The sequence below is a fragment of the Lates calcarifer genome, linkage group LG14, assembly GCF_001640805.2.
Source record: "Lates calcarifer isolate ASB-BC8 linkage group LG14, TLL_Latcal_v3, whole genome shotgun sequence".
NCBI lineage: Eukaryota > Metazoa > Chordata > Actinopteri > Centropomidae > Lates > Lates calcarifer.
Genome location: NC_066846.1, coordinates 603968 through 626222, shown reverse-complemented (window position 1 = coordinate 626222; position 22255 = coordinate 603968). Strand labels below are relative to the sequence as shown.

At 39.3% G+C, this 22255-nt stretch overlaps 1 protein-coding gene across 3 annotated transcripts in view; it reads left to right on the top strand.

The window, feature by feature from the left end:
* Window positions 1-229: 229 nt before the first annotated feature.
* Window positions 230-22255, top strand: part of ehbp1l1a (EH domain binding protein 1-like 1a) — a gene marked incomplete at its 5' end in the record, with an annotated part of 35037 nt that continues 13011 nt past the window's right edge. For 2 of the 3 annotated variants that reach the window (XR_007814539.1, XM_018693885.2), the window contains 17 exon segments: window positions 230-287; window positions 465-560; window positions 1139-1192; window positions 1348-1526; window positions 1700-1845; window positions 3369-3437; window positions 3713-3955; window positions 5479-5622; window positions 6303-6500; window positions 6596-6739; window positions 7987-8199; window positions 8443-8502; window positions 8594-8699; window positions 13253-13702; window positions 13846-17694; window positions 17785-17850; window positions 18958-22205. Coding sequence is in view for 2 of the 3 variants with exons in the window: in XM_018693885.2 (XP_018549401.1) it covers window positions 230-287; window positions 465-560; window positions 1139-1192; window positions 1348-1526; window positions 1700-1845; window positions 3369-3437; window positions 3713-3955; window positions 5479-5622; window positions 6303-6500; window positions 6596-6739; window positions 7987-8199; window positions 8443-8502; window positions 8594-8699; window positions 13253-13702; window positions 13846-17694; window positions 17785-17850; window positions 18958-22205 (9323 nt within the window). 3 annotated transcript variants of the gene reach the window in all.

Here is a 22255-nt window from a genome sequence, read left to right as displayed (position 1 = left end):
AAAAAAAAGAAGAAAAAGTAGAATGCATGGCAGTATGCTGTTTTTTTTTTTTTAGCACATTCAGCTTCAATAAGTGTAGAAAATAACTGACTCAGAAATGTCAAAATTTCTGTATTTCTGCTCACTAAAGACAGAACTACTGATGTTTTATTATAGAACACACTGGCCAACTGTAGGTAGTGATGAAAGATAAAAGCATTAAAATTAGATTTGTGTTCTGATGTTTCAGGCAACCTGACAAACTGCGGGTGGTGTGGATCAGGAGGAACAGACGTCACAGCACCAAGGTAGTAAAGTCAAGATTAGAAGCAATAAAGATAGCCAACTATGCCTGCTCTTAGAGCAGAAATGACTAAAACATAAATTCTAGATTTTGATCCTAAAAGGCAGTCCATAGGAAACCTAGGAAACACTTTGAATCAGATGATCACTTTGATTAAATCCTTTTTCATATTGTTTGTCAGCTCCACAGTTGGCAACCAGGGATTAAGAACCCCTACAGAGGCCTGGTGGTTTGGCAGGTTCCAGAGAGCTTAGACATCACTGTCACACTCTTCAAGGTATGAAGTAAAGTTACTTTGGCTAAGTCCACACTGAAATGTTGTAGTTTTAAAATGCATCACAGTTGTTACATTCACACCTGCTGTCACACTGCTCCAGAGTTTTCTAGCCCTTAAAACAAAGACTATTGGGAAAAATGATGCAGACATGCATGTTCACTTCCTGATTTGGTTATCAGTCTTGACCAGGGCTTCAATAATCAGTGGTGAATGCATGGATAATGAATTACAAGCATTGCAAGCAAATTCTTATTTTTCCTCATTGCTGCCTCATTCATTGTATTTTCTCCAACTAAGCAACCAACTGCTTCCTGTTTATACCAGCACATGTATGCCATGTGTACAGTGTACATGATGGTCATGTGATGTACGTTTTCAGGCGTGTTAGTATGAACCGAGATTATTTCTGATACAGAGCTGAAACACTTGTTCAAATTAAATGACAACATATTAATATGGATGTAGCTCCAGTTGTGGCTGATAGATTGTTTTGATTTTAAATGGAAAATAGCTCAGCTGTTTATCTGGATGGACAGTGGCATGGCTAAGACATCAAGCAATTATTTGTTCTTCAACAGGAACCTACTGCTGAGGAGTTTGAAGACAAGGATTGGACTTTTGTCATTGAAAATGTAAGTTATGCTCTGTTCTTAGTTGTGGTTTCATTTAATTGATGTACTTACTGCAACTTTTAATTGGAAGACTAAGATGGAGAATGTATTCTCAGGGAGAAGGAATTTGTTCGTGTTCAAACTTAAAGTTCCAGTCCATTTGGTTTATTTCACAGGAGACAAAAGGCCGCAGGAAGGTGTTGGCATCAGCTGAGGTCAATATGAAGAAGTATGCCAGTGCCACGCTGGCCCAGTATGATGTAACACTAAAGCTCAAACCACTGTCTGTAAAAGTGGTGGAAGCCACACTGAAACTGAACTTGTCCTGTATCTTTCTCAAAGAGGGGAAGGCCACGTAAGTACTCAACACATGATTCTAAAATAAACTGAAAACAGTAATTCCTCCACACTGTATACTGTGGCTTTATCTCAGAACTTACTATGTAACAGCCAAGTTGAAGCCAGACCAATGTTAATATTTTTGGACACAGATATTCTTGTACATCTAGTGTTTTCTACTCTCCACAGAGACGAGGACATGCAGAGTTTGGCCAGTCTAATGAGTATGAAACAGAGTGACATTGGCAATCTGGATGATTTTAACGACAGCGATGATGACATGGGTGAGGAAAGAAGGGCCAGCTTTGGAACTACATATGCTGCTCACGTTACTGGTAAGACTAGGGACAGACCTAACAATCACTGGAGTGAGAACACTAAATTAACAAACAATGACAGTCTGAGACAAAATAATCCTGATCTGAGTTTTTACTTGAAAGCAAAGACTTGCAGGTTTTATGGTTTACAGGTATCACACACTGAGTGGGCAAAAGGGGAAACTGCCCTGGGCCCTGACCCTCAGAGGGCCACTAATCATGAACCTTCCTGTGTGGTGACACTTAAGCAATCTACCACTAGAAATATGAACTGAAGTGATAGATAGGTTAAAGTGACACTGAGGATCTATGTAATGTATTTTTAAAGCCATTATTATTTTAGTTTAAACTTTTTTATTATATGGTTACAAATGTAAATAGTGTAATGTAATATTTGTGTTAGTATATTTTTTGTAGAAGATTTCCATTTGAAGTTCAACATCTCAAACATAGTCACTAGCGTACAAACACCAGCATTAACCTGCGGATGCCTCTAAAGAAATGTGTTCTAAATAAAGTGTCACTGCACTCGATTCAGCACAGGAATGTACTGCAATTAGCACACAATAAAAAGTGTAATTCATTCTGGAAAAAGGTCCACACCGTGCCACGTGAGTGAGGTCTTTTCCACCCATTGTCAGCTTCAGCTGCCCCAGGCTGTCCAGGCTGCCCCATAAGTGCTGGCTGACACCCAGACAGCTGACCTTTAAGTCCTGCAGACTGCTTTATTCTATGCATTTTTACGACCATTAGACTCTGCTTCAAAACAATGTGAACATGATGATAGAGAAACAGGTCTGTCTGTATCAGTCATGCTCATGCTCAATATGCTCATGCTTAGACATGCTCTATATGGAGGTGTGTGTGTGTGTGTTGTGCCCTGCAGAGTAGAGAATGGAGAGTCTTGATTTTGACAAAAATTAGTCAAATAAACATTGGACAGGCTGTTCCAGAAAACACTGGTGGCAGCAACTCAATGATTGTACAGAGTCCACGGAAAGTGCTGATGGAATTAAAACATGTTCCTCCTTACCTTGTAGATTTTTGTTGAGTTAGAGTGCATATATCTTTCTAGTAAAACAATAACCATCATTGTGACATGTCTTATGGGTTGTGACATGTGACATGTCTTATGGATTCAATGAGTGTCAATAAATAAATAAATACTATTAAATAATGCCTAATGATTCCTAATCACAGACAGTGTGTTCAGTCAGGAACAGGTGTGGTTTTAAGTGTGGTTTTATTTACACACAAAAAGCCTGATTCTAATTGCAGGAATTTACTACATGTTTGCAGTCAGACAGGCTAACTCATTAAAATACGCAGTAATTAACATCAGTGTAGATTATGGAATAGTGGCATTAACATGTGCCAGAGGCTGTCAGATTTGGGCTTTTACAGCCAATATCCTGGATGTCCCTTCTCACCTTTGTATTTACCCCTCAAACTGCTGCCTCCTCTTTTGTTTCCTATTCAAAACTCACTTCCCTTTTCTTTTATACTGTCTGTCAGCTGTTCCCTTTTTCTTTCTATAACAGCTTCTGCTCCTTCCACTGCAAGAATACATGATCTGGCTTGGCGGCCTGCAACTGAATCAGGCCCTACAGGTATCTGTCTGTTTCCTGATTTACTCTTCCACCTTAATGACTGGTCCTGATTGCTCACAGCATTCCGTCTGTAGCATTTATATTGACATATGTAATTCAGATATTATGTTCAGAGTAAACTAGTGTAGTTTTACAGACCTGAAAATAGTTAAATCAGTCTTTTGGTTTGTCTGTAGTTTCATTATTTTGAACAATAATCAGATTATCACTGTCCACTTCAACCCACTCTTTCATTTCACTTTCCCCATTTATCTCATCTCTTATCTTTCACCCAGTAAACTCAGAGATGGATTGGAAAACATCCTCTGGCATTTCCTCCACCATCTTGGTCCCATTTTGTCCTCCTCTGCCTGAACCCCCAGATCCCCCTGTTCCATCCTCTTCATTGCGAACCCACACACGACCACCGAGCACTAACCAGCAGACTCGGCCCTCCCTCCATGCCTACTCATTACCGGCCTTTAAATGTGCTCACCCTCCTGCACTTCCCAAAATCTTCCAGCCCAGTGCTGGATCAGGTAGTGGTGAACAGATATCCCTCATCCTGTGTGGTCTCTTGTCTCGTCTAGTTCAGATGACTATGATAGAAAATGTACAAAAATGTACAAAAACTTAAGGACTGCACTGATCTGACCAAATCTGAAGAAAACTTACTGAATGTTAAGCACAAGCTAATTCAGCTTAATTCTTTGTAGTAGATCTGGTAAACTCTGGATATTTGATGGGGCCTTTATTTACTTTAACTGCAGAGAGAGCTATAACTTTATTAGGAACAGGCTCATATTAGAGACAGGTCTATGCCTAATTTTCCTCCTACTGTAGGAATTTATGAGATCTTTTTAAATTTGAAACATCCATAGGAAGTGTTTAGTTTCACTGAATGTGGCTGGGTTTTATGATGGAAAAATTAGAAAAAAGTGGTTAAAATGAAAATCAAACTCTGTCATGGGATGAATTGAATGTCCTCGCTTTAAATTCCTGAGCTTTACCTGGGCTCATTTACTGCCAGTTTCCTGAATTCTTCCATTTGCAAAAAACATTTGATTTTCACAGTAAATGTGTGTACAGAAATGCTTGTGGCTTTTGGCTTTTGACCATCTGTGTCCAGACAGGGCTGTTGTCAGGCCAGTGAAGTCAAGTTAAATCAGCTTAAGCCTTTCAAATTTACTGTACATCTTCTGTGTATCTACAGGTGCAAATAGGTTTAAAGAACACTTTATTATCACTGAATAAAGCATGTTTTATTCAGATGTTATTCTCAAATGTAGAATTTAAAATTTTCTTTACCCTCCCCATGATGAAATGGCTACCATGAGTCACATCACTGATTTAATATTTGCAAATTTTTGAATTTGCCTCTGGCTAACATCCTGAATTCTTTCCCTTTTTTTTTTTTATAAAGGAATAGTTCAGCATTTTGAGAAACACATTTGTTTGCTTGCTTTCTTAGAGTGAGAAGTTCAAATTGATATTAATCTCTCTGATTTAATCTCTATTTGTGTTTGAACTCAAACTTTGAACTGGACAGAACCAGGTCAGCTGGCTTTAGGTAGATTACAGGTTCTTTAAAGAAGGGTGAGTTAGATTTAACCCTCTATGGTATGCATTATGATATCAATGAGGAAAAATTACTTGTGATGTTTTTCCTACTTAAAACAGTAAAACACTTTAACATTATCAATAAACACTTATACACTAACACATTATTTTTAACGTATTTATTTATTAAAAGTTGTGGACATGAGCATGTACACACAAAATCATCTGAGGGTCATCTGACCACTTTTTCGCATTTTCATTGGTTTGTATTTCAGTTCCCCTTACCTTAAATGGGTGTCTCATTTTATTCAAAAAAAGCTAAAGCATAAGCCACATTTTATATTTGTTTCTATCTGTCTGCTTATGTTTTCCATTTGGCTGGCTGTTTAACACTTTATGTATTTCAAGTTTCACTCACTATTTTCTTGTTTCTTGGTTTATCTGTCTGCTCTCCCCTGTCTTTTTCTGCTGACTCCTTCATATACCTCTGCTGTCTTTTTAGTGCCCATTTCAGCTCCACGAAGGCCCCATAGCTTCCATTGTGGCTCCTTTCCAGCTGAGGGCCTGGAGGCCACATCTTCTGTCTCCTTTTTACCCTCTGATCAATCTCTCCACCCTCCTGCTCTCTCTGATACCTCTCAGAAAGGTAGTGCATAGATCAGTTCAAATAGTTGAAGACTGAAAGAATTGTACATGTGTATAATTCTGTTTTTCTGTACTTGCTTTTAGGCTAATGCTATATTTACATTCAGTGAGCTTATATTGAAAGACTCCTGCTGACATTTTCCCCAATATTGTGATTATATCCTAGGAGATTAACAAAATGATTTTACCAAGCATTTTTCCAAAGTTATTGCAGAGGTCCTGCTGGAGCTCTTGGTTTTTACAAACCAGTCATTTGGGAAAAATTGAGAGATTCCCAATACTAATAATCTGCCAACTGTTTTTCTGACACCTACCAAGCTAACTAACCAACTACTAAGTGAGTTAGCTAGCTGCCTGTGTGAAAAGTCAAAGGTAAACAATACAGTGTTTTTTCTTTATAAGAAATACATCTGTTGTAAGTACAGATGAACAGAATAGGCATCTGTGTATTTTCTGTTGTTTGGCCAACAAATGGAATTCATGTGAATTAGTTCTGGCTGTGCTTGTTACTTATTGGCTGGCAAAATATGTGGTCAGCTATTCTTTTACGAAACATTTTCACAGCTTGTTGCCTGCAACTGCCCTCTTTCAAATTGTAATTTTTATGCAGCATAGTCATAGTCTTTCCCACCATTTTTCATCACTACCCTCGTTTTCTGTCACTGAATCTTCCTCCCTCAGCGTGTCCTAGTGTCTGGAGAGCACAGAGCGTTCCCTCCTTTTCTTCTGTCTCCTCCTCATCAGAACCTCTCAGCTCCTTCCTTCCTATACCTCCACCACCTTCTGCTCCCAGACAGCCCAAAACTTGCCCCAGCTCTGTGGGAGAGCCGGGCTCAGCCCTCACCAAACCGACCAGTCTTCCATCTGCCCCTGAGACAGGTACAGGGCCAGAGATACAGTGTAGGTCAGGTTACTTCACATTTCTACAAGCTTTTCCCCCTGTATTCCCACATTTTTTCTCCTCTTCTTTCTAGCTCCCTGGCAGAGTGAATGGAGGCCTCCTAAATTTCAGGCCCCTCTAGCACAGCCAACCCTCTCTCCTAAGTTTCTGCATCTCTCTGCCAGTGATCCTGGACAGCCTGCAGTGTTGCGGAAAAAGCAGAGAGTAGAGATGCCATGTAATGCTGCTCTATGTGAAACTCAACTCAAACCTGACATCCTCCCTTACTGTTCAGCCTGAGCCTCCCTGTTGTATGCATGTCCATTTCATTCATGTTCTCTGTTCTTAACCCAGTACCTCTTCCACTGCTTTGACATGTGATTTACTAATGTGTAGCTTTGGTTCATCCTTACCAGTTCAATATTTAGATTAGTTTGGATGGAATATAGAATTCCAGTGCCTATTTAATACAGCCTGACAGTGCACAAAAAACATTGTTGGGAAAATTGTTAGGAGACATGTTATAGACTGGTCTGATTTGAGATCAGTCTCTTGACAACAAAAGTGCCATCTAGACATGCACCTATATAAGTATGATGTCAACAGAGGTAAAAAAATAAAATAAAATAAATCCTCACTAAACAGCTACCATAATATTCAGACCAGCTGTCTTCTTACCATACATTTTCATTGAATGCCCAATTGCATGGATGAAATCATGAATATCCAGCATATGGCTTTACAAACAGCATGTGAGCAAACAAGAGTCCTAGCTTAAGTTCTTGTCTCTCTATGTATGTTGGATATTATAAAAAAGGCAGCAGCTTTCTCAGTCTAATAAATTATTAATTTAATGCACATTTCTTATTGAATTCACTGTGTTTTGTAATGGTCTTGTCATGTTAAGCTGCATGTCTATGTGTCTGAATCACGCAAGGACATAACTTTAAATGGATAGATAAAGCCAGCAATATTACATATCTGAAGGGAGGATAAGAAAATTCTATGATGTTAGGCTTATCTTCAATCTGGCTCATTCACAGTGTTTTGTGGTTTGTTAAATTGATTTAGTTTATCATAGAAGGCCAGAGAAAACTTTTCTCTCTGTGTGTTTAACCTTGTGCTGCAGCAGCCTTTATGTCAGTGTGATGGTATTCAGTTCAGGTGTGCTTACAGAATGAAAGTTGCTTATAGAAGACCTCTTCTTCTGCCCACTTCCTGTCTCCCTCTCTGTCCCGTCTTTCTTCCTTAAAACTCTAGTCTGTGTTTGATTGCACACCTTTTTAAAAATTTTTGCTCTTGTTCTTTATTATGTGCACATAGAATTACTGACCATTATAGGCCCTAACATTCGGGAAAATGCCCACTTAACTAATTTTGGAAAGTGTACTCAAGGTTTGGGTTATTGATATCCCTCCCTCCATTCCCTCTCTCCTGCCCTCTTTCTTCCCCTCCATCCCTCTGCCTCAATTTCCTCCCTGTCAGCTTCATCCTCTCTGCCCATTGATCAATCTTTGGAACAGACGCCTCAAACAGGGTCTGGATTTGTTCCCTCCTGGAGACCCCAGATCACCCCCACATTAGACCCCTCACCTTCTCCTCTAAGGCCTTCCTCTGCTCTTGTTCTCTCTGGGCCTCCTCCTCCTCAGCCTCATATATCCCAAACTGCCATAATCTCCCCCACTGACCAGCATACAGGTACAAAATCAAAAAATGAACAAGATTCATGCTGTTACTGTGTTATTCCATTTAGCATTAAATGAGTTTGTCAAATCCATCAGATATACAAGCATATGTCTCCACCTGCTGGTTAATTTTATTTAAGCATCTAAAAACACTTGTTTCCACACTGGTTAGAATATACACTGTTCGCACTGTGCTGGCATGGTGACATATGAGTGTACATTTTCAGGTTCTTGTCTATGATTTTCTTCCTTTTAGAATTCAAAAGACAGTTGAGCACTCTGAGTGAAGAGGATAGCCAATGTACATCACCTACAGGTGAGCATTAACACAGAGAGAGGTGAATCAGAATTAGTGATATCTATATGAAATGACTACATGGTTATCACTTTAATATTATGTTATTCAGCCTCTGATTCCAGAGCCCCTACTAGCCAATGGTCAGAGCCGTCCAGGGCTTCAGAATGGAAAAGAGATGCACATTTTGGAATCGAGGTTGCCAAGACAGCAGCAGGGTAAGTAAATAAAAAAGACTGCTTAGGTTTGGTGTTTTTAAATGTTTGGTGTTGTTGGCATGGCATTGCTCAATGAGTTGCAAGCGGAGAGATAGATTTAAGAAAATGATTTTAGCATGAATAGTTTGGATTTGTGACTTTGGAAGTAGCAGTTTGCTCAGAACAACTGTTCTCATCATGAGAAAACTTCTTTTAACAATGAAGAACATTTGATAAGGTTGAAAGGACTTCAAAAATCTAAGAAGGGGACCTTGTGACCTGTGTCAATGTTAAAAAGTGTATATACAACACCTTTCAAAATGAAAGTCAGTCCATCACAAAACCATTTAGTACAAAATACAGTTATCATAGGGACAACACAAGAACAAGTAAAGGAAAGAGATACACTGTACAGTCAGGTTTGAGAGCAACTCTTACAAAGTTGAAGGGAAAGGCAGCAAATGCTCTGCTTCCCTTCATTTTAAGTCCAGTTGTGAGAACATCCAGTAGACCTTGGGTAGCCTATCTGAGACATTTAAGTCATTACTAACTTATACAACCCTTATTCTGAAAAAAGACAATATTCCTATGAAATGTTTTACTTGGCTAATGAAAATTAATATTCCCATTTACATGCAGCTGTTAGTGGTCCAGTTAGTGTTAAACACAATTGTGTATTTAGCATTTCTGTAATGTAAATGTATAAAAATACATGTCTTATAAATGCTAAAGAGTAAGGCCAAATTCAGAGTTCAACATAAAAATGGAACTAAAGCCCCAGAGGTGGCGGTGGCTCAGGAGATAGTGTGGTCCCCCACCAATTGGAAGGTTGGTGGTTTGAACCCTGGCTACTCCACTCCACATGCCTAAGTATCCTTGGGCATTATACTGAACAGAGTATGAATGTGTGTGTATGTGTTAGAGGGCACTTTGTATGTGTATATATATATATATATATATATATAGAACAAGTGCTGTATGAATGTGTGTGAATGGCAAATGTGATCTGTAGTGTGACATGCTTTGAGTGTATGAGCATATAAGTGCAGTCCGTTTACAGTAACATACTACACAGCAGGTTCATGAACAGACCTTTGTTCTTCACTGTGGCACCACTACCAACTGCCAACTGGGTCCCCAGACCCAGATAGACCAATCCGCTGATGGTTTCCTAGTACATGTTAAAGACATTTTAAACAACCCCTATGAACATGGGATGGTTCAGTGTGAAAACATTTTGCTGGTTGCTGCTGGTTGCACTGGTACATTTCTTCTTTCTTACAAAAATGCAAAGAAAATGCCTCTGATACAATCATATAAAACATATAAATATATGTCTTCTAAAGCAATGTACTCTGAACTTTTCACTACGTTTTCACTACTCACATCCAGGTCTTTCCAACTGTCCCCATACACAAGCCTCTCCTCTAAAGTTGTCATGTCAAGTATATTCTTTTCAATTGATGGTGTGGTGAAAAGTTCAAATGCTGACTTTATTTCTTGGACATGGCTGACAGCGTATCTGGTGGGACCTGGAACCATTTTGATTACATTAGCAGCACTAAGTCTACCCTGTTGTTCAGGTGGGGAGACGGACCATAATAACTTTCCATTTCTGGAATGTAGTATGTTTGCTGGTGGTTGAGAAACAACAGGAGGGTCAACACTGGCGATTATGAGGATGCCTCATAATCAGGGTCCTCCTCAACATCATCCTCTGTCTCAGACACATTCTCCTCTATGTCACTTTCATGTTCAAAGAGATGTGACAACACCTCATTGACAGAAAATCTTTCCTTAGAAGTCATTTTTAGTTGAGAGAACAGAAAGAGAGAGCACACAGAGCACAAAGAGAAATGGTTCAGAAGGCTGCTGTGCACGCTTTTATATATTTGCTCCACCCCTATGTTGTGTGAACTATCAGTATCTTTGCGGGAACCATATTTTCCTGCTCCCACAGATTGGGAAATATGAAAGTTCTCGCAATGATGATGATGTGCCCCCCCTCCATGTCGTGTGAACTATCAGTGGTTCTCGCACTACTACAGTGGTTAGGGCTCTAAAGCTTTTTGAAGATTATATAAAATTGCATGTTATAGTGACCTCAATATCACCCAAAACAACCAAAACAAATGTGTGTAAAATGTTGATATTTCTTATGTTTTATACAGCTAAAACAGCCTGTGGTCAAATTGACCACAAAAAGAACACCAATGTGTACAGTATGTGTACAGGACATTGAAAACATATCATCATATAAATTTTGTGTTTACCCAGTTGTCCCCAATAAATTAGGAAAAGTCATTAAATATAAAGCAAAAAAAATGATGTTCATCATTTATTTAGAGACGTTAAACATTGAATGGGGTCAAATTGACCCCAAAGATAATAGGAGGGTTAAAGAGAGCAAAGTTTGGAAATGCTAACTAGAGTTACTGACGTGACTCTTGACGCTTCATAAGGTTAGGAGTTCCACCATCAAAATGTGTTTAATAAGGGTCTGCAGGCTACTAATGCTGCTAATTTTAGCTCACATTGTTTTTAGATGCTCAGCTTGTTTTTAGGTGAGGATTCCCTCAGTGGCATTCAGGAGATTTTTGCCGGGAACTGAATTATCTACCAAGGCCTCACTGAATAAAGCAGTTTCATATTTAAGACAATTCTCTTTTCACTTTATAAAAAAGTGACGTGACTTGAAAACATTAAGAAAGTAGTCGGGTGAAAATGTTTAATGTCTGGCATCTAGCCAGGAGCTGGCGCTTACCGAAAACACTGTGGATTTATAGTGCCGAAACCTGAGCTCTAACGACAGGAACAAATAACAAATAGATTTGGTGATTTAAATGATTTCAGATGATATGTAGCTACAGCCCTGAAAAAGAATCTTATGGAAGCAAAGAAAGTAGCAATAACAACTGATGCATGGACAGCTCTCACATTGGATTTTTTTGGTCTGTCACCTGCACGTTACATTGATGTTGACTGGAAGATTTCAAGTTCTGTGCTTTAGACTCTCACCACAGATGACAGACACACTGCTGAGAACTACTCACTAGTTGTTGATGAGTGGAGCTTGGGAGGTAAATTTAGTGCATCTGTATACAGCGCAAAAAACATGACTTGACAACATATTATTATTTTGGTTTGAGTGGAGGGCACATGTTAATTATGATGTCACGACTAATCTGCTTAAATTGGCTTGATTAATGGACTTCAAAAAGTAATTAAAATGCCCATCGCTAATCGTAATAGATGAAAGAGATCATTTAGATCATAATCATTACAGCTCATCCTCAGAAGGGAAAATTAGAAAAAACAGATGGCAAATGCAAGTGACTTGATGCAATTTGGCAGCATTTTAACATTTGCTTTTTGTTTCTAATGTTGCTCAGAGAATGAAACTGGAAATGTATCACATTTTTGTCGTTGTGTGATAACCATAAAATAATGATAATAATAATAATGATGATGATAATGGGCTTTTGTTATACTAGTGGCATTAGGGGAATACAGTGTGTATGTTGAGGGGGATAGCAAATTATAGTTGAAGTGCACTGTAGCCAACTTGTAAAACAGTGTAGTAGCAACTGATCATTCCCTGAAAGTCCACAATGTGTCTTTTTTTCAGCAGGTAATAAAATATATTGTGGGAAAATTTGGGGAATGTCTAACTATCAGAAATTGAATACCACCCAATCCTACCCCCAAGCAGTAAAAAAAGACCTGATGCAGCTTTAACAACAACTGCATCTACATGCCGCTTTGTAAACAAAATTAATAGCATGTTTTGGTCTGCATTTGCTATTTTAAGCTTGGAATAGCAAGTTTGGCTTTAAATACTTCAGGCCTCAAACAAAGTCTCTATTTCTTTGACTTGAAAGTACTTCTAGTAATGTAAAGTAACAGGTTTTCCTGATCAGAACTGCAGAAAATGACAACAAAATGCACAAATTGTAAAACACACATCTGTCCAAATGTATTTGTAATTTAGGTTCTCGTGTCTCATGACAGACAGAAAAAATGTCATTTAGATATAACAAGTATTTAAATAAGCCTTTACTTTCACTGCAAAGTTGAATGAAGTGACACCCTGGTGTCCCCTGTTGAGCAGCTTCCACTGCTTTTGGTCTTGTGGCTATGTTTCAGAACTGCAGAAATATGTGTCACCATATTGCTTGATTGGCTGTGCATGATATATCCTAAGATATGGGACTTAAAAAGGATTTTTTTCCCATCAAATTTTAACAAAAACAATTTATTTGGAGTTGTGTTGATGTAGCAAGTGCCAGTATGTTGGGAGCATTCATTCATTGTATTATTTTAAAAGGCTGCTGCTTTTACCAAGACCTAGTCATTCCTTCCTCGATTTACCACAGAATGTTTGTTTGTTTGGTAACTGTGTGGTTTGAATCTCCTGTGGTATGTTTTTGCAATATATAATTTTTGCAGCTCAATCAGTCACATTGCTCACTTGTTTATATGCTGTTTAGGGGAATTTGTGAATTTGGCCTGGATGGTACTGCATTACTGTGAAGGAGACTTTCCTTACATCATAATGTCTGTTTATCCCTCAGACCTGAGAGCATGGCCTCACTTCTGACCTTTAGTCCCAGAGTGCCCTCAGCCCCAGGGTTGAAATATTTTGAGATGCCAAAAAAACAGATGGATCAGGCAGAATCAAGGCCAACAAGGACATTCCCCAACGTCCAGCCAACACTTCCTACCTACACCTCTGCACCTAAGCAAAACCCTGATTTCCACAATACAACATCCACTTCAGTCAATGAACTTCTGGTCAAACCAAGGAGTCACTTGTCGAAGATGTCCATTCAGTTAGGGAATCCAGTAGCCCAACTTGAGCCTGTTCAGCATATACCTCATTCTTCTACAAACCCACAACCTACTTCCAGATCACTCCAGGTACCTTTGTTGCACTTGCCTCGAATTGCTACAACTTCTGACACAAAACCTGTAGGAAGGATAGGAATGGCCCACAGAAAAGAAGCCATAAGTCTGGATTTGCGGTAAGTGTGCCATGGTACTCTGTCAGTTAATGCCTACCCACTCTGTAGTGAAAATTCACTTAAATTCTTATCAATTTAAACACTGGCACTGCATCAGTCTTTTGTGTCCTGATATCAGTCTTTGGTGTACTCTACTCCTTCAGAAATGGGAGCATGACCGCCTCAGTGTCAGCATGTCTCAGAGACACCAACTCTACTTTTCCTCTAGTGGTGATGACCAAAACACCAGAAGCTAAATCTGGAGAATGGTCCATTACAGCAAACTCACAATTGGAGAAGCCACACAGAGACACTCTAAAATTCAGCCCTGCTGTTCCAATACCTGCTGTGGATATGAAAACCACATACAGCACAACTGTTTCAGACCAAGTCACTTCAAGATTGGACTCTCATTTTGGGTTTCTCTCAGAACAGCAGGCTGCAACAAACAATTTGTCAAATCAAAGAGAAGAATCTAGAGTGGATTTTGCATTGTCTTCAACAAATTGTTTTATTGTGTGTGGTTTGGACTCAGAGCATTGTATGGAGATAGGAAGAACTGAAAATGTGGCTTTGTCTATGGATAAGAGGCCATTGTGTGAAAGAGATAGGAGAGAGGACCTTGTGTTACCAAGCTCTGCAATCAATACAGAAGAAAAGTGTGTGTACATATCTAAGGTGGAACTTGGCCCATTGTGTCTAAGAGGGAGTTCATTTTCTCATTTAACATCCACTTTACAGAGTGAAGCTCAGATTGCAGAAACAGTGAGAATGCCAAGTATGATTAAGTTACTGTCAAATTGCTCACAATGTTCTAAGATTCCTGGTATGCCATCTTTACATCAGTCACAACTTACAGCTTGGCCAGCTGATGAGAGGTTACTTTCTCAGAAGTTACCTAGAAAGAGATCACCATTACTCCATTATCTAGATTATATTATTTCCCTTTATGAGGGTACTGAAGGAATTGCAAAAATGGTGGATATAACACCATCATGCTCAAGGTGTGCCAGTGTTCCTGGATTCCCATCTGCTATGAAATCTGAGCCAAATATGGTGCACTTCTTACCTACCTGTCCCAAAATTTGCAGGGTTCCAGGTTTAGCTTCTGTTGGATCAGTGGCTGGGTATGAAAAGAATGTTTGGGACAGATGTTCTATTTGGGAAAAAACATTGCAGATAAAAGAAGCTATTGTTTCACACATGTCTTGTGTCCAGGAACAAGATATCAGTGATATTAATATGGTGGTCATGTTGCCAACATGTTCTATAAAGGCCAGTGTTCCAGGCTTTCCGTCTGCACCATTGCAGAGAGCTAAAAGTATGGTCAATCATCTCCCTACATGCCCCAAACAGACAATATTTGCAGGTATGCCATTTAGGCAAAGAGTTATGGTGTATAATGACAACTGGCATATTTTGAGGGAATTTATAATCGGTAGACCATTAAGAAGTAATCCTGTTCTGGTTCAGCAAAAGCTACTCAAGGATAAAGAATGTATGAAATATATGGTAAATATGTTACCATCTTGTCCCTGGATTGCAACCATTCCTGGTTTTCCCTCTGCGCTACAAAACAAACCCTGTGCATCTGGTGTTCCATTTGTACCATGGCAAGATCCTAGCATTGGAGATTTTTTTCCTTCTTGGCCAAGAAACTCCAGAGCCATTGGTTTACCCTCTCAGGTACCAGTTAGTGTTCAAGGTGATGGTTTGGTTATAACTAGGCATATTGTGATGGCAAAACCACCTGATAAACATACATTTCTGATGCAAGATATTTTCCCAGGTGATGTTCAGGATTTAGACAGAAGTGAAATGTTCAATTCAGTTGCAGTGTTGCCATCATGTCCAGTGAAATCGTGTCTTGTGGGTATGCCCTCAGGACACCGAAAGCTGTTACCAAACATTGTCAGTCTTTTATCTATATGTTCTAAAGAGACCCAAACCCCTGGTATGCCATCTCGAGATCAAAACAATTCAGAGATCAAAGATTGGCATGCCTTAACGAGATTAATTAATAAGAGACCAGAGAAAAATATACAAGCTTGCATTGTTCAGTGGATACCAAAATACACAGAAACCATTAAAGATGGTGAAATCTTAGATATGCTGATAAGTTGCCCACAAAAAAACAAAGTTTTTGGTTTACCCTCAGCTCTATGGCAAGAACTTAGTATGATTAATGTAATGCCCTCATGCCCTAGATATTGTAGAATCCCTGGTTTTCCCTCAAAGACTGGACAAAAACGTAATTTGTCCAGCTGCAAGGAATGGTTTGCCAGTAAAAGTGTGCAGTGGAAGATTCCATTTGTCAAAAGGGGAATGCAGATACTAAAAGCTGATAAAACAGTTGTTGAAAGGATGAGTTCAATATTATCCTCTTGCCCTGAGAATGCTAGTGTACTTGGGTTTCCCTCTGCTCTGACAATGACATTAGCTGATTGCCCAACTATGATAAATTTATTGCATAGTTGTACAAAGGAATCTAGAGTTCCTGGCATGCCACTTAGAGACTCCACCAAACAATTAGAGTGGATAATGGAAAGAGAGTGGCTGCTATACCATAGAGAGAAGTTTGAAGTTACATTAATTTTAGAGGATTTTACTGGGTTCTATCATGATTGTGATGGAACTATGGTATCTAAGTTGCCCTCCTGCCCACGGACACGCTGTTTACCAGATGTTCCATCAGTGTCATGTCTGATGTTGGCAGATATGCCAAGTATGGCAAATCTTCTGCCTACTTGTCAGAGACATTCCAGAGTTTGTGGAATACCATCTAGATTCCACATTGAGTCTGATGAAGTAGAATGGTGTTCAGACAAAAGGCCAGTATGGGAGAGACCATTAACAAACCTAGGACCACTGTCAGTAATTTGTGACCACAAGATGTTTTTTAGAGAGAAGGGAGTGGTTAGAATAATGGTATCAATGTTGCCATCCTGTCCCAAACAGTCTAATATTCCTGGAATTCCATCTAAGGTAGAGGAGAGACCAGTGGAAGCTTTGATGAAAGAGGCTCACAACATGTTAAAATCCTTGGCCACTTTCCCAAAACATGGTAAAATTCAAGGTCTGCCAGCTAAGACTAACATAGAGGAATTTGATGGCTGGAATTTGGACAGGGATGCAGTTTGGAAAAACCCATTCAATAGAAAGTATGGAGTCGTTTATCAAGATTTTACAGTTCAAATGTCATACAGAGAGAAAGAAATAATGCTGAGTATGCTTCCATCATGTCCACAACAAGTCCTGAATCCTGGATTTCCTTCTGCGCCACAACCCCAAGCTATTGATACGATTGTAGAAAAAAATCTAGACATGGTACAAGTGACGCCATGTTGCCCAACACAATCAAGTATCATTGGTTTCCCCTCAAGAGTCACAGTTATTTGTGATTCTAAAGGTGGGGGATGGCAAAAGATGCAAAGCTGCTGCCAATTTTGCAAAAAGTATTATTCTTCTCGCAAAGATATAATGAAAGCAGTTCTTTTTCTTGAATCTTCTTGTCCATACATTACTCCCACAGCAGTTCTGCCACCTGGCATAGACCAGCTTCCAAATATGGTGAATATTATACCTTCTTGCCCAAAGAAAGCTTCTATTCTCGGGGTACCAGCAACACATGTGCACCAGTCAGGACAGGGGTGGCCAATTAAAACACCACTATTGATGAGCAAACAGCTGTCATTGGAAGAACGATCCCATTGTAAGGACGGAGAGAGATCCTTGCAGTTTATATTTCCCAACTGTGATGTAACAGAGGATGAACACCAAAGAATGACAATTGAGTCATCAACCTGCCATATCGAAGCCACTGTCAGTGACTTACCATCATCACATTTTGAAATCCAAGTGGATCAGCCATTCTCTAGATTTGGGACTGAGATGTCAAAATTAGATGTTGACACAAAGAAAACAATATTGGATGTGAGCTCTCCCTTGGAGAACTATAAAGATGAACAGGGCTTTTGGATTGAGGCCAAAGAAGTAGGTGTTCTAGAAAAAGGGTGAGTGAGTTCAAGATTTAGAGTTGGAGTTCTGTCTGTGACGTTAGTGAATAAGTTTTTGAAACATTTGATTTTTGATTCTGTTTTCAGAAACTTGCATTGCAGAATGTGGCACTCCATTCCTGACATGCCACTATTCTTGAGCGTTAAGAAGAGGTGGGTTGCCTTGGTTTGCACAGTAATGCTATGGTGTGATGGGTTTCTACAACAATGCATTTTTGCTATCTCGACACTCTCTGACTGTCTCATTAATAGCAAAATTTGCATCTATTGTGTGTGTCGTTTATGGAGATTTGAGTTGTTCTGTGGTTCCCAAATTTATAGATTTGTTAATTGTCACTTGTCATTGTTTCAGGGACATACTGTTGTCAATGAAACAGTGACTGCTGAAGTCACTGTGGAGGGTCATGGTTTCATGGCCTTAGAAGAGTCAAATGTCATTATTACATGTTACACCACCGTGGATCAAGGGTGTGTTAGATACTCTTAGAGTCAGTAAGTTTTAGAAAGAATAATACCATCTGCTCTAGTCAGTTTGATTTAGGTGTATTGATGTGTGTTACATGATTAAATTTATAATGTCCCATTCAGGTAGGCTTCATTTCATAGTGGAATTGTAGCACTACTGAGCAAAATGGGTTGCCATAGAGAAAAAAAAGTAACAAAATAGCAACAAAGTATTGAAAATTATACTTTTTACATATTTTTGGAGGTAATAACTTCAAGTCAACACAGATGTGTTTTAGAACATCCTCTGCATCTAAGAGACTAGATACAGATAGAAAGATAAAGTTCAATATTTATCTTCATTTACTTGATTTTCATGAATATGTGGTACGGCTCTGAATATCAGAGGAATATACATATATATATATTAGAGTTTGACATTTTTTAACACCCAGTATTAACACAGGCTTTACAGCACTGGCTATTAAAACAGTAATTGTAGATTCAGTGTAAGCATATGGTGCGGCATGATGTTTTGCTTGCAGGAGTGAAGTTTTTTTAGCTCTAGTGGAGAGTTGTTAATACAGGCTGGAGTACAGTTTGAAGTGAATAGTGTTCGTTGAATTGCATGCACGAGACTAAAATATCTATTTAAAAATATATAATAAGTAGTATTATATAGTTTTATTTCCAGCTCTGCTATCATTCCAAAATTTGCTATTATTCCTAAATTGGTAATGGGGATTGAGTGTTATTTTATTTAGCACATTCCTACAGTACATTTTGACCATTAATTTGTATTTACCTTCTCTTTAGACATGAAAACATGGTTTCACTACAGCGATCATGCCCAGTTGTTGTTGGTGCGGCAGAACCCCCATCCCAGACCCAAATAAAAAATGCTGAGCAGCAGTTAGAAAAACATCCTACAAACAGGACCATGCTACGTGAGGAGCTGCCAAAGGCGACTACAGAGATAACTAGACATACATCAGTGGAAGAAATGGAAATGATAAGAGAAATGGTCAGCAATGTTCCATTATTCCCTGGTGCTGCCATGATGTTTGACACTGATAATGAAATGAGGACAAAGACAGAAGCTGGGGTGACAGATCTGCTGCCAGTATGCCCAGGAGTTAGTGGCATATTTGAATTTCCTGCTGCTGCTAAACAAACAAATAAATGGCTAGTGGACAGCAAGTTTTCTTGGAATAAGCCATCTAAGGATAAGGAAATTCTAACTGAATGCTGCCTTCATTTAAAAGGACAGGCTGATCTAATAGAACAAATGGTGGATAAAAACTCCTCCCACCCGAGTGCACAAAGTTCACTATATAATGTTAAACCTGAAATTGAGAGCAAACAATCCTTTTTCATAGAAACCTGTAGGACAAACATTTCTGACATGTCATCCACATTGACTGCAAAAGAAGAGGAAAAATGGTTGGTTACAGATCAAAAGCCAATCTGGGAGAAACAATCAAAAATGAAAGAAATATTATCTCCATGTGCATCAAATGAGGATGAAAACAGCAACAAGGAAATTGTTTTACTGGGACCATGTTGTCCCAGAGAGGCCAGAAATCCAGGGTTCCTGTCTGTACCACAACAGAGTTTAATTTTTCATGGACCAAGTATGGCAGATATGTATCCCTGTTGTCCAAGTGTGTCCAGTATACCTGGTTTACCTTCTATCAGTGATGCAAATATCAGATCATTGGTATCTCAACAGGAACCACTTTTGAACAGAAAAGAAAGTGATAAAATTAAACAAATGGGAGCTTTGGTACCAACATGCCCAGATGATTCTTCCATATCAGTTCCACAATCCTCTATGGTATACCATGGATCAGATATGATGAGTCTTTTAAGCTCCTGCCCAAAAACCTCTTGTGTTCAAGGTTTTCCATCATTAATGGGGCATCATTTGAACAAAAGCTGGGCTCCAGATTACGGACCCCCTGGTGTAACACTGCCAAAAATCAACATAGCCATGATTGAAGATAGACCTTATGATGAAGAAATGAAGACCATGCCAACTTTAGCCCAAACTTGCCCAAAAGAGGCTTATAACTCTAGGGTTCCATCTGCTCTGGAACCTACAGTAATCTGTAATTGGTTTAGTCGAGTAAGTCTCCTTCCATCCTGCTCAACTATCTCAAGTATTGCTGGTTTTCCATCGCTGCAGAAAGCTGACAGCAAATACTGGAATGCTAATTATCAACCATTGTGGGAGAAGAAAATTAAAAAAGAGTCTGTATTACTACTGAAGAACAATAAAATAAACAAAGACACAAAAGGAGATGTTTCTCTCGTGCAAAGTTGCCCAAGAAAATCCAGAGTCTTTGGCTTCCCCTCTGTACCAAAACCAAGAATGATTCATGTTGTTGACTTGGCAAATATGGTCAATCTTTCATACTCATGCTCAAATGTGTCACAAATATTAGGATTTCCATCAGCTCACTATTCAAAAGAGTGGACAATGAGCAAGAAGCCACTGTTTGAACTGAGAATGAAGGAAAAGCAGGTGTCACTGATTGACAAATGTGAAATAGATAAGAGAGCAATGAAAGCGATGGTTTCCCTTGTACAATCCTGTCCAAAAGAGGCACGGACGCCAGGATTTCCCTCTCATCCAAAGCCCTCAAGTGTGTATTCTGCATCAGATATCATCATCCTTTCTGCATTGTGCTCCCAAGTTTCCAAAATACCTGGATTCGCATCAGTTGTTGGGGATGTAAGAGTAGGGTGGGTAACAGAAAAAGGATCATTGTTGAATAGGCTACCAAAGAAAGGGGTCATATTTGACACATCAAAGGACAATAAAAGCATAATGACGAATATGGTTTCATGTGTACCATCCTGCCCTGAAGTGTCAAGCATTCCTGGTTTCCCATCTATCCCAAATCCCAAAACTGTGTATTGTTGCCTAAATGTAGCCAATCTCCTTCCTTTGTGCCCCCTAGTTTCCACCATACCTGGATTGTCATCAGTTGAGGCGCACAAGGTAAAGAGGTGGGTCACTGAACTGGGTTCACTGATGAACAGACCACATAGGATAATTCAGTCAAGGATTAACAGCTCACCAATTAATACAGACAAACCAGATAACATGCTTGCATTGGTTCCTTCTTGCCCAGGAGCATCAAAAATTCCAGGCTTCCCGTCTTACCCCAGATACAACATGCTAAGTCTTGTACCTGTTTGCCCTGAAGTATCCAGTTTCCCAGGACTTGCATCCTTTAAAGAGGCCTCAAAATTCCAGTGGCTTTTTGGACCACACACTTTGTGTAATGAGTTTCCAAAGCAGACAGTTTTTGTGATACACAGTCCAAATCAAGATCGAAAAGTGGCAAAGACAATGTTGGCCCTAGCACCATCTTGCCCAGCAGCACCCAGGATCCCTGGGTTCTCTTCTGCACCTCAAACTAAATCCAAGATTGAACCCAATATGATAAGCCTTGTACCTTGCTGCGCCAGTGTTTCAAGTCTCAAAGGATTTGCATCCATGACTACAGTCCCAAGCACAAAGTGGCTGAGTGAAATAAAACCAATTTTGATAGAGCCTCAGAAGAAGATGGCAGACATGATGATGGCACTTTCTGGACAAGACCAGCTCTATCAATACAACATGAAAAGCATGGTGACATCAGTGACTTCCTGCCCAAAAGAGGCCAGAGTATATGGGTTTCCTTCTGCTCAAGTTCTAAACAGACCACCATACATGGTCAGCTTATACAACTCTGCTCCTTGTGTTTCATGTGTCCCAGGTTTTCCATCAGCAAGGATGCTTACCTCTGAACATATAAAAATACTAATTAGGACAACACACAGCAAATTGTTATTTGATAAGCTGCAGAATGAGAAGAAGTTTCTCATTGAAAACTTTCCAGCAAAACAAAAAGATGAAATGAAATATATGGTAGCAATGGCTCCATCCTGTCCATATTTGACTCAAATTCCTGGTCTCCCCAGCATTTTGCAATTGAATCCAACAGAGAACACAAGAATGACTGATGTTTCCTCTACATCTGTCAGCATCCCCAGCAAAGAACCTGAGCATGGTGAGATTTATCGTGTTATTATCAAGGCGACATCCATCTTTCTTTGTCCT